Here is a 13241-nt window from a genome sequence, read left to right as displayed (position 1 = left end):
GTAGTGAGTGAAACAAAGAGCCGGCGTACGCTGCAGAGATCTCTGGTTGAAGGCCCTCCTACCACTCCAAGGTCCCTTCAAAAATCTGCCAATTTGTTTTTGCCTTATTTATCAGCAAAAAAACACACATCGGAAAACATTATTTGAGACTTTATTACTAATCGGTAGGGTGTTCTGGCTAATTCGGCATGTACATAATCCTCGAAACAGCTCAAATTTTAATAGGCCGGCCCATTTATGCACTTTTATGCGACTCCTTAGCTTCAATATGTTCCAAAAATCCAAAGACAACAGGAATCGTGGTGATGTCAGGATCCTGATCATCAAAAAAATGGTCTAACTGGGTAAAACCTGACAGAAGGTTCTTTGTTGTTGATCCTCAAGCAGTCCAACCTGCCCACCATGCTGAAGATGGTCTCGCTCTACGGAGGGCAGAGTGTTGTTGCCATGACAACGCTGAACGATAGAGGTCAGCACTGGACCAGAAATTACACACGGACCCTTTAATACCATGGACTGCTGACATGTGGATTCCCTGCTGTGTTTACTGCTTGTGTTGACACACTTCCTAAATCTGTGATGTGATAACTGAGCCTACAAAAAATTCATTGTATAGTATAAGAATTATACTATACAATGACAAACCGTGCCTGATTTTTTAAAATTCAGTTTCTTCTATTTACAGGATTTTCTGTCTTTCTTTTTACACCGATGACTGATTATTTCACACTGGTGGCTGATTGTTGTGATTTTCTCTGTGCCTTTTAATAAAGCTTCAGCAAAGCATGTGAAGTCAGTCTTTAATTTCAGCTGCATCACCTTCATACTCATAACTATAATAAACACATGATCCTTCATACTCATAACTAGAATAAACACATGATCCTTCATACACATAACTATAATAAACACATGATCCTTCATACTCATAACTATAATAAACACATGATCCTTCATACACATAACTATAATAAACACATGATTTTTCATACTCATAACTATAATAAACACATGATCCTTCATACACATAACTTTAACTCATTACTAGTTAATGCAGAATAATACAATGTTGTATCATCTGCATATAGCATAGGCGGAGATTGCGGGGTGGCCCCCCCTAGGCCAGGCCGGGCAAGGCCCCCCCCTAGTGGCTGAAATATATCACTACAACAACCCTTGAATAAAGCTTAATTTGCACCTCTGCACAAAGTAAACTATATCAATGTGTTATTGTATGCACCACCAGTGTAAATATCCATGTCACTGGCTGAACATAATCATTACATACAGGCTATCCACTTTGACAGGCATCACAGGGATCTCGTCTTAGCAAAAGCTCGTATGATCACCTGTCAATCAAGAGTGCCATGTGCATTGCTGTGCCTTATTGAACTGGAGTTCTGAGTAAAGTGCAGTAACTAAATCCTTGGGTCTTGTCATATGTGCTCTGACCGGCACACCAGGGCGAACATCACATCCAGAACAGCTCTGTATACAGCCCTTCCCTCCCAGTCCCTTCCATTCACCATTCTTATTTAGTCCTGACCAAACTGCAGAGAGAAAACAGATATATCCTCAGAACAGGCGTCGTGAAACAGCCGTAATCCAAACTGAATACCGGGACTGGAATAAACTTGTTGTGTAAGGAAGCCAGTTATTTTTCCACATTCAAGTCAGTCAGTCAACCGGTGTTAGGTAGCTTTGCAGCTGCAGTTGCTAATCTATGTGTGACAAATTTTTTTAACAGATACTATTTCAGTAACAACCTAGTTGAGCTAGCAGAGCTGTGTTTGGAATTTATTAAAGAATAAGCTCCATTATTAAATTATAAAGATATGGGTTTAGGGAAAATACCAGTGGCCAGACAACTATTAATAGATACAATGTTCACACTGACCGAATCAAATACTGGGACCAGCGATGTTTTTATTACAGTGTCAGTTTATTTTCTAGTTCTGTTTATTTCATTTTGACAGGAAAAGGTGAAAACAGACACAACACAACAGGTTGTTCTTTAACACCTGGTGTCGATCATTAGCTGTGAGGCGTCTTGGTAAGAGTCTCTTTCATTATCATCGTCTCCTTTGGCGCCACCTGTTGGTGTCAGTGGTTGTGGCGACTGCTGGGCTTTCACTTTAAACACATCCCACTTCTCAGGAAGCAGGTCTTTGCTGAAGAGCAGAGAAGCCAGGTAGGAGAACAGCAAGGTGGCAGCTAAAGCAGACAGCATGCAGATGGTCTTAACTGGAGCGTACTGGACGTAAACGCCGTCCTCAAGAGTGCATCCTGGGAAGTGGAGGACGGGCGGTAGCTTCAGCAACGGCTCTCCGGACAGCAGTCTTAACAAAATTCCCACCAGCCAGCCCATAACGGCCCCGTAACCGTTGGAGATGCTGAAGAAGAGGACGCAGACGAGCTGAGGGAAGATCAAGATGTAGGCCACCTCCGAGCCGAGGAACCAGAACGTCATGCTGCTGTTCTTCAGGCTGGTGAGCGACGTGCCGGCCACGCCCACCAGCACCACCGTAACACGGATCACCCACTGGATCTCCCTCTTTGAGGCCTAAAGAGAGACAAAAGGCTGTGTCAGTACTGTGAACTACAAGAAGTAGAAACAGAATGGCACTTTCTATTAGAATGTCCAAAATACGAAAATGTATGAAAAATATACGTGAAAGTGCAATCCCTACGTTCTATTCCCTCCCAAACTCACTCAAACTCCCAGTGGGTCTTGGGGAGGAGGAGACAACAACGATACTTGCTGTCAGAGATGTTTCATTGTGTTATAATCTCACGGTCGATTGGTGACGAAACTGTCTAGGATCCATGAGTATTGTCCATAGCATTGCCTATAATCATATTTATCATACAAACAAATTTTAGAATAGAGTTCCTATGATTAGGAATTCCTGTATTTTAACTTTAATCTTTAATTCGTATATTTCCTATATTCATATTGTACCTTATTTTATCCTGTACTATTGTAATGCGCTTTGGCAACACTCAGTACTACTTGATTCCTGCCAATAAAGCTTTTTCTGAATCTGAAAGGAACTTTAAGGAGGAAGACAAGGTAAGCAGCAACTCTCTTGTCTTCTCTTCTTATTCTCTCTTCTCTTTTTCTCCACCATGCCACTTCTTTTTTCCCTCCTGCATGAAGACTGTGATATATGGTCGGTTTGACTACTGTTGAAAAACATGCACTTATTGTAAGTCGCTGTGGAAAAAAGCTTCTGCTAAACCACATAAAGTAATAATGTAATGTAAAAACAGCATCTTGTCCTTTTTTTGGTGGAGCAGACTGAGAAAACAATATGATTTTCCTCACCTGGGTCCTCAGGATGTTCTTGTAGACGTTGGAGGTGAAGACGGAGGCTGCAGACAGCATGACGGAGTCAGACGACGACATCACAGCAGCGGCAACGGCTCCGATACCGAAGATGGAGATGTAAGACGGGGTGAGGTGCTGCAGGACGATGGGCAGGACTAGAGCCGCCTCCCCACGTTCAAATGGAGATGGAGAACCATAGGAAGTCAGGTTCCAGTCTGAAATCAGTGTCCCACAGGACAAAATGACCAACATACTGTATATCTGCAGGGTTCACTCATGTTACTTTAACTCGCTTTTTTGTACACTTTTTAAATCAGTAATTTTAACTTTTCCCTAAGTACATTTTTTAATGAAGTATTGTACTACATTTAAATCCCATCCATTACAGAGAACAGATTTTGTGTCTCATCAGCAACAGAAACTGGATCAACGTAAACTGACAAACTGTGGATCCATTCACAGTGAGAAGAGGAATCTGACTTTACTTTGTTTCTGCACTTTATTTTCTCATTTCTAATGTTTCCAGTGAAAAGAATCTAGTTTGAACTCTGACCTCTCTCCTGTTAGAACCACATGGAAAAGATCACAGCTAACAACGTTCTCTGTTCTAAAGAGGAACTCAGGAACTTTTACTCTGACCACATTTTAAATCACACTTTTTACTTTTACTGAAGGACATTTTCACACCAGTACTTTTACTTCTACTTAAGTAAAATATCAGCAAAGTAATAGCACTTCAGTCTGGTACTCTTTCCACTGCTTTTATGCATGTGGCTGCAGGTTACAGTTGATCTCTGTCTGCCAACCATGTTATAGGTCTAACAGAGAAAAAATAACTTATCAGCATACTGAAGTTACAGTTAAAATTCACAGCCATTATGCTACAGGAAATGCAGCACTAATTCCCAGAGACCTGTCAAAACCACAAGTGTTTAACTGAAATTTTGTGTTTTTAGGCTATTTACCAATTCACATTAAGTCATGTAAGTGCCTCATCAGAACCCCAGAACCATCAGATTGGCACACAAGCTTTAACCAATCACATCCTAGAATGCCGTCAGTGTTCCCACTAGAGGTGTACAGAGACGTCAGTATCTGTATCTGTTCAACCAACAAAATTATCTGTCTCTGTATCTGTATTTGGATAGAAGACCGGACGTGGGCGTGGTTTATACCGGAAGTCACGTTAAATCGGGTAAATGTTGTATTTTCTAACCTAATATTCATTGGCAATGCATTTTTTGTGCCTTCAAAGCATCAAATTGATTATTAATATTGGCATATAATTGATTATGAAATATATTTCCACATCCTCATACTGTAGGTTTTTCATCTCTCTTTATTTTATTTTATTTTTTTAACTAAATTCCATGAAACCTATGGCTGATGCATACAGCATGTTACATCTTAAACGGATGAATATTGACTGAAATACAATAAATACATTAAAAATAAAGAAATTAACACATAGCTACAGCTAAAAACTACAGGTGCTAAGCTTCATTTTGATGTAGGCTATAGGTTGCGGAGGTTTGAAAGAAATCCAGCTGCCACACCAGGCTTTTGTCTCGCTAGTAGAGGTCTGCAACCCGACCCGAACCCGACGGGACCCGAGACTGCATGTCGGGTGTTGGCTGGGTCGGGCTTGGTTTTTAAATAAATAATTCGGGCTCGGGTCGGGTCGGGCTCGGTTGTTTTTTTTTTCATGCGTGGAAAAAAGCACAATGTTTTATGCTCCTCGCTTACTCCTGAAGCTCTGTGTCACACACACTGCTCTCTCTCTCTCTCTCTCTCTCTCTCTCTCTCTCTCTCTCTCTCTCTCTTGCTGAAAGACACACAGCGGCTACCAAAATGGGCTTTTTTCATTTTTACTACTTCATTTTCTGTTTTACAAATGATAAAGGGAAAATCAAGTCCTTTATTTACGTGTCAATCATGGCTTTTTTCCCCCCCCGAATAATAACGAGCAACTTCGGGTAGAAGAAATATCTGTTTCCATCGCATTATTTGTGCTTTCCCGAATAACGTATTCGGATTCGGGTACATCCCTAGTTCCCACCCACTACCTGTTTAGCCGTTGGAAAGTACCGTTAGAACACAGTGACTGTTGTCATCTTCCTCCTTAAAAACACTCATTGAAACAGCTTTATTTATATGCTAAATATTCATACAACACTACTACCTGAAATCTAAAAGAAAACATTAGCTTCAACAGCCTAATAGGCGTAACGGTCAATTAGCTACTATCAAGCTGTTGATTCATAAAATGCCCCCACCCTTAAGGGGAAATTAGACTTCTCCATCAAACTGCCGCTGGAGCATCCGAGCATTTATGGTTCTGCGTCGGTGATGGTGCAGTACACCACCGAAACACTAGACGGCAGTAGCGTGCTTTGTTAACACGGAAGTAATAACAGAAGTTGTAGTAGTGTTTACATTCTCTGAAGCTCGTCTTCTGGGATATGTCTCACTATGAATTCAGTGACATCTGGTAGTCTTTCTAATTTGGGAATGAAGTGTCCTTCAAATCAATATATTTGCAGCCCTCCTCAGCTCGTCTCTCTTCTATCTGCACCGTTGTGTTCACTATCGGCGGACAGCAACCAGATACAGGTAGGAGGAAATACGAAGCAGACCAATCGCCGTTCTTGCCGTCGTGCGTCGCCCTGCGTGTAGTTACATTTTTGCAGAGGTGCACATAAGCTACGGCGGGACCCTCTGCGGGCGACGCCGGACCTACTCCATACCGATGGCAGGGCGTGGTTTGACGTGGAAGTATAATCATCGCTTCACAGTCGCGAAGGGCTGCCTGCAGGTCTCCAATGAAGCACCAGGCTGTTAGTACTAATCTCCATTGTTGAGAAAATACCTATTTGTTATGTTAAATGTTTGTTTAGCCTATGTTTTGTTACATTGAGAATTCTGCTGTTGAAAAGAACAGATGAGCTTTAGGCTACATATTTAACTTTTGAGAAATGACTTGTATATGGCATGTAATGCTCTATGTTTATGTGGAAAGGTTTCTCCCCTACCTTTTCACCTGACCCCATTTCCCCAAAAATTACTGCATTCTAATCAGTTATGTCAACTTACCTGTGTAGAGTATTACCTGTTCCTTGCTGGCTGGAATAAAAGGGAAAAAATATATATCCCTGTATTTAAGGAGTGGCTTGGGCAGCACCAAGTCAGTGGGGGAGGGAGATACTCTGGCTTAAGTGTAATGTGGAAGTTAAATTGCCCGACTATATGTTATGGGACTGTTATGGGACTGCCTTTCAGTGTCTCTGTATTGTTTATGTGTCAAGTGTCTGAGTGTTTGCTGTAAGCCATTGAACAAACTGGTACCACCACATTGATTTATAGAAGTAATTCCTACATTTACCATTATTATTAGATAGTGGGTGCTACCAAATAGTCTAAACTCCATTTTGATGCTATTGCCATTGCTTATGGTTATCTACTCTACATAATTGGTCGACCTATTCTATTTTACTCTTTAATCATATATTTATTTGTTTATTTACATATCTATTTATTTATTTAATCATTACTGTTTTCCAATACACGTCGGCATTTTAAAATATAAATTTGTGTGTGCTGTCTTGTCATTTCACCATCCACCTCTCTTGGATACAAACCTAGACTGGTCCACTATAGCCCCATAAGCCATATACCCCCTTACTACTATTCTAAATATATAGGTTACACTTGACTTAATGGTAATCTACATTCAGACTTGGTACTTGACTTGAGACTTGTGCTTCAAGACATGGGACGCGAGCAAAGTTGGCTTGGTCACACATCTGGTAGAAAATACCTGTGGATGCAGCCACTGCCCCAATCAGTATAGGAGGAATTCCAAATAGGAAGATACTGACGGCAGCAACCAGGCATGTGGTCTTGGCTGTGGTGGAGGAAGACGCAGACAAAGTCCTCTGGTGGAAGCCCTGATAGCCCAGGTTACCGAGTGACTTGAAAGAAAAATAGTTCTATTTTATTAATTTACTCTCCTCAATATGTAAAAGTCAAGTCAAGAGAACTAATCACATTCATCGCATTTTAATGGGTTAATTCCAAAAATCTTCATATCCATTTCGGAACAATCAACATTTTCAAAAATTTACTTTTCATTCATTCATTCAAGTCAGTATTTCAGAAACATAGATGATTCTCTCCTCAAAAACATAATTGTAAACCACTATAAAACATTTTAACACTATTAAAAAACAGAAACATTTTGTTCTTCGGTGGTGTATTTTTCTTATTCCCACAGGCAATGCTAGAAATGGCCAGATGTTACTGGGGGGACCCTACACGGAGGTCCCCGGTAACAGCATCCAGAAAACCAGTACAAACTGTGATATGAGCAATGTGATGCATGCACTTGTGATATAGTGTATAGCTCCAGTGTTTCCCCTGTAATTGTACAGGCCTGGCGGGCTCCCCTGCCAGGCCCCAAATTTTTTTTTTTAATGCCAAAAACAACGCCAAATATCCATTCATTCGGAAATCAATAATCATTTGCGTTTGGGAGCCTCTGTGCGGCGCTGTTCCGAAACGTGAGTCAACCTCTGTGTCGTTGCCTGGGAAACTCTTGATGCCATGCGAGTGCCACTGCTATCACACCGTGTCCTAAACACCGGGTTCAGACCGCATGCCGAAACGCCGCGAAGCGGCGGGAAGCGCAGCCAGTTTCCTTTCGGCGCCCATGTTAACCGATGTGACCGTTCAGACCGGCCGTGCCGCGGCGGGGAGCTCCGCGGCCGGCTCGCGATCTGGAGCGCCAGTTTCGGCGTCTATTTTCTCTGCGTGCCGCGGCGCGCATTTCCCAGGAAAACACCATAGAAAACACTATAGATGGTCATATCTCCATTATATCACCACAGAAGCACAAATATATTATATATTAAATTATCAACTTACCAGGGTCTTCACTGTTGTTGTTGATGAATCCATCTGTACTAATGCAAGTTTTAAATGCAACACATTGTAGGATGATGATCTCTCTGGTTTTGAGTTATCACTTGCCTTTTGAAAATTGCGTCTGTTATTGAATTACCACAAAAGTAAACAAGGATACATGTTTAGGTTTGTTTATTTAATTTATTTAGGCCTACATCATTATTGAGAGAGAGAGAGAGAGAGAGAGAGAGAGAGAGAGATCTAGGTTCCCTAGGCTTTCCTAATTATTGCCTGATCACAAGTCACGACTCTTGATCAGAAAACAGACAAACGTGACAGCTTTGATATGAGGGAGTTTGTGAAGAAAGGGAGAAATTAAGAAGATGGAAGACATAATGTTAATGTTTGCAAAGGTCATAATGCTAATGTTTTGCAAAGGTCATAGGTTACACAGCTTATTTTTATGCAATAAATGCAGCTTATTAAGTTATCCTCTCCTTGTGATCACTTTGTTTTAAGTCTTGAATATACCAAGCGAACAAAAATTTTAACGCAAATATAAATTGCAGACCACCTGCTGCGCCATCTGACCGAAGCCGACCGCGCCAATATGCCATCCCGCACGCCTCTGTTTAGGGTTTATTCGGTGCATACCACCAGGCCTGAAAAAAATTCTAGGGGAAACACTGAGCTCACTAGATTCATCAACTTATTTTTCCTCACTGTAATTCTGCCAAAGTGATACAATTGAAAATAAATCGTATGATTTCTGCTTGTAGAATATTATGTTTGGAACACTGGGCCTGTTTCAAAATAGGATATTTGATCTATTCTAATATCTAATCCTTGGTGATCCTCCTTATATCAAAAATAAAACTGTTCACAGTACCCTACTTTTTTAAGAGGCTTTATGAATATTTCCCTTTTCTCCATGGCGCAGACAAGGGCGTCACGAGGCAAATTCAGGTCAGTCAGTCAGTCAGGTAACGCTTAGTGAGATGATGCGCTTCGTCAGATGGCCTCTAGAGGGCGTTTTTGACTGTGAGATACAGTGTTTCCCATACAGAGGCAGAAAATCAAGTTGGTCAGTGTATAGAAATGGATCTAAATCGATCTCTGATGTCACATCATGTCATGTCTGTAATTTGGAGATGTACACACAGCAGACTAGCAGCATTGAACTCAGTCCACAGAGTCTGCCGGTATGAAAACAAAAGTGAAACTTTACAGAGGAGCAAGCTCATCCAGAAGCTCTCTCTCCAATCTGTAGATCTGCAAGAACACTACATCGCTCTCGTCGACATGGGCATGATCTGGAGGATGGCAACTCCATCAGCAGAAGATCGGCAGACACAAGATGGCACCCCATACAAGTGGTCGGACTACGTAGACAAGGTGTCATCTATCATCCTTGCCCGCCATGGTGATGCTGACCGTATCATCTGTGTGAACGACCCGTACGACGCAGCATACTCGACTAAAGATGACGAGCGAGACCTGCGGGTACAGGGTAAGGCACATGTCCCCAACACCTACATGAAATTGGGCGACCCCTTCCCCTCTGCCAGAGCGTTCAAAACGCTGCTGTGTAGCGTCAGCCACAAGGGGCGGCTGCAAAAACTAATATGCAGCTACCTGACCGACCTTGCACAGAATGTAGATGCAGAGATTGTCGACTCTGTCGGCTCCCACTGCACTAACTTGTCAACCCAGCAACCGATGCAGAACTACAGCTTTGATCAGTCTGAGGCTGACACCATCCTCTTCTCTGCTTACGCAGTTCTGCGCGAGTCAGGCTGCAGTGGCCCTGTTGTCATTGATACAGCTGATACCGATGCCTATGTCGTGGCAGCGGTCATCTCGCAGCAGCTGCCCGGTATGCTCTGTATCAAGAGAAAGCAGGAGACAGTCTTCTGCCGTGGCCTGGTGACTGAGGAGATGGCAGACTGTATTGTGCAGCTACACTGTATTACAGGCTGTGATGCCAACTCAGGCTTCTACGGCAAGGGTAAGTCGTCGGTGTATGACGAGGTGGCGAAGAGCCCTGTGGCACGACGGCAGCTCTCGCGGTGCGGAGATAGCCTTGATTGCCTATCGCATTTACACATGTGATATTGCTGGATTCAGCACAACCATACCTTTCCATTACTAAACCATACATGTTTGGTTGGCATGGATTCGTAATTATAATAGCTATAGTTTACCATTGTTATTCTCCTTCCTTACATACTGTAAAAATGGCAAACCCCAAACACCACATCTTACCTTCCCGTTCAAAAGTTACGTTTTCACGCTACTGGATGGCGGCCATCTTGGATTTCTGGGTCAAAATGATGTCATAACGTCAAACTGATGTCAGAATCGGAATTCGAAATCGACTTACACGAAAAAGTGTCTTCATACATGATTCTAGGTGCTCTGGTTCAGAAGTTAATTTTTCAAGTTGGCGCCAGCGGCCATCTTGGATTTGGCAAAAAATCCCGGGATTTTTGGGAGGGACCTGGGGGCTAAATTTTTTATAAAAGGTCCATAGAAGTCAAATCAATCATCAAAACATCTTAGCCGGAGAATGGTCACAGAATTGAGGTTCTGGACCCAATTAGCAAGCTCCTGCCATCGTGCCCTCAGGCCTCTCCAGCTTACGGCTGTGTGTTTGTGTATGGGGTGTTTGGATGGGTTAAATGCAGAAGATTAATTTCCCCATGGGGATTAATAAAGTAGTATTCTATTCTATTTTATTCTATTCTAATTTATAAAGAACAATTTGAAGCAGGGAAATTGGGAGGTAGTGAAGCAGCATTTCTAAGTTTGCTGCTACCCTATGATCTGAGTCAGTGGAGGGCAGATTGATTTACCCTAAAATAAAATAAATTCTTCATCCAGATTTTAACATAATCAACTCCATAGCATTTATTTTCATTGGATGAGCTTAGTTCTCAAATAAAATTAAAACCTAATCCAGTGAGTTTTCTCACCATAGGCAATATTTACAAAAATAGAAGGTAGTGTTATTCAAACTCAAACTGAAAAGTGACAACACTATTATTTTCCATTCTGTAGTAATGATTTGGCCAAAAAGAAACTAAAGTGGATGTAAATATTTCAATAAAGGTGTTCTATTTCAATTTCAACCTGATTCAATTGTATCTTTTTTTCCATATATAAAATGTATCATAAATATATTAACATTATAGACCAGCACTTTTCCTCAAGTGACTTTTCTTTGCAGTAACATTGAATTTGTCAACATTCTTCTCACCACTCATGTTGGTATGTGTTTTCTGAATTTTCGGGCCCCCCGTGGTCAAAATGTAGTTGAATAGCTCTGGGCTCGTTCGAAAGCAGCATTTGAATGTAGCCGAAACAGCTTTTAGATCTCTCATTAAATGGTGAAATTCTCCATTATCCTCTTGACATCAATATCAGATGAACGCACATAGATCATTTTCTGTCTGTACTGGAGTATGACAAGGGACGTGAGTTTGTTAATTTGGTCGACAGCGATCCATGTTGGGTTTATTTTTATTTCTGTTATTTCATATGTGTAGTTATGACAGCGGGACACCTGGCGCACGCGACGCACAGTGACAGCGGGAGTATTTACGTAACCACCGCTCACTGAAAGCGAACTTCGCTTCTCTCCTTTTGGAGAAGCAGACAAATTTATACCCGTGCACATAGGAGGCTAGCGATTTGCAGATATTGGGCGCTTATTCGCGTACCGTGTCTTTGTCCCATTGCGGTGAAATTAACAGGCAATGTGACAATCCCCTCTTACCAAATGTAAGAAACTATCGATCCACCTCCAGGCTTCGTTTGCCTCCAGTTTACCGATCCAGGGAGCCTGGAAGGTTTGGTTCAGGGCCGTCTGGGTGATGGGGGAGGAGAACGGGTTCGTCAGGGCAAAGGGGGCGCAAATCCACTGCAAACAGACAAGGAACATGATAAACACCATTTTAAAAATGTAATCAAATTTTATTCAGTTGTTGCATGCTCCTTTTAAAAAAAAAAAAAAAATGCTAATAAGTCCAGTCCTGATCATCAAAATGTTAGGGTTGGAACATGGTGGGGGCAAGGTCAAGACTGGCAGGTAAACAAGAAATGATAAGGACATAAATAAAAAGAAATAAAATTAACAGTTACTTTACTAATACTTCACTTTAATAAAGAAACAAAAAATTGTAATGATATCTTGAAAACTGAGCGTATGGTAGATTGAAATGTGCAGCTGCAAATAGTTTGATAACTTGACAATGTGATATGTTCAAGATAGTTTGATCAATCTTTGTCAAACTAAAGACACATGATGTCTGGACTCTCAAGATCATATCTGTAAAGCCGTGTTTAAATTGATTAATGGAGTGCACTAATACAGTTAAAATACTCTAAGGCTTGAAATATAGGTTGGACAGTCTCATAACTTGGCCCTATTTTTTTGTGCTCCCTCTGCTGTCATTCAGTTGACTCAGTAGCCTAATGGTTAATGAGTAGGTCTGCGATGCAAAAGATTTAAAAGAGTTCAAACTTTGTGTGTGACACCGGTTTCTCACAGTGAGGAATTTGGGATTTAGAAAGTATTCTGTGTCACCCTATGTTTGCAGTAGATAGTTTTAAATCAGTTAGCAGAGAATAGTATTGCTGGTTACCATTTTGACAAAACCAGTTCAATTTAATTGCAAAGCTTTTTCATTGCCTCCTCTGTTCAAGCAGATTCAGTGGCAAAAGACATTCTTGGACATTAGACCAAGAAAGATATCTAAAATGCATCAGCTTTTCAAGCCATGCGCTTGTAACTAATCATAATGTCTTAGGTTTCTAATTTCTGGACAAATTACCATATTGTGCTTGGACGCCGCCCATTGCCGCTTGCGGCAATATTTATTACTATTTTTAGTAATTTAGTATATTATTTTTTAAATAAATAACAATTAAAGAGTAATTGATTATATTTTCCGAGTAAGTTGCCCAACTCTGGTAAGACTATTGTTGCAAAACTATGAAAGCTGAC

General features: G+C 41.3%; 1 protein-coding gene across 1 annotated transcript in view; it reads right to left on the bottom strand.

The window, feature by feature from the left end:
* Positions 1-1946: 1946 nt before the first annotated feature.
* The window catches only part of LOC139931907 (high-affinity choline transporter 1-like), a 28096-nt gene continuing 16801 nt past the window's right edge, over positions 1947-13241 (bottom strand). Inside the window, exons 5-8 of the mRNA XM_071925548.2 lie at positions 12012-12155; positions 7149-7302; positions 3329-3546; positions 1947-2563 (exon numbers count right to left, since the gene is read on the bottom strand). Of these exons, the coding sequence (XP_071781649.2) occupies positions 2015-2563; positions 3329-3546; positions 7149-7302; positions 12012-12155 (1065 nt within the window). The 3' untranslated portion in view covers positions 1947-2014. The remainder of the gene's footprint in view (positions 2564-3328; positions 3547-7148; positions 7303-12011; positions 12156-13241) is intronic.

The sequence above is a fragment of the Centroberyx gerrardi genome, chromosome 2, assembly GCF_048128805.1.
Source record: "Centroberyx gerrardi isolate f3 chromosome 2, fCenGer3.hap1.cur.20231027, whole genome shotgun sequence".
NCBI lineage: Eukaryota > Metazoa > Chordata > Actinopteri > Beryciformes > Berycidae > Centroberyx > Centroberyx gerrardi.
The sequence above is the reverse complement of the archived record's forward strand: the minus strand, read 5'-3'. Positions and strand labels throughout refer to the sequence as shown.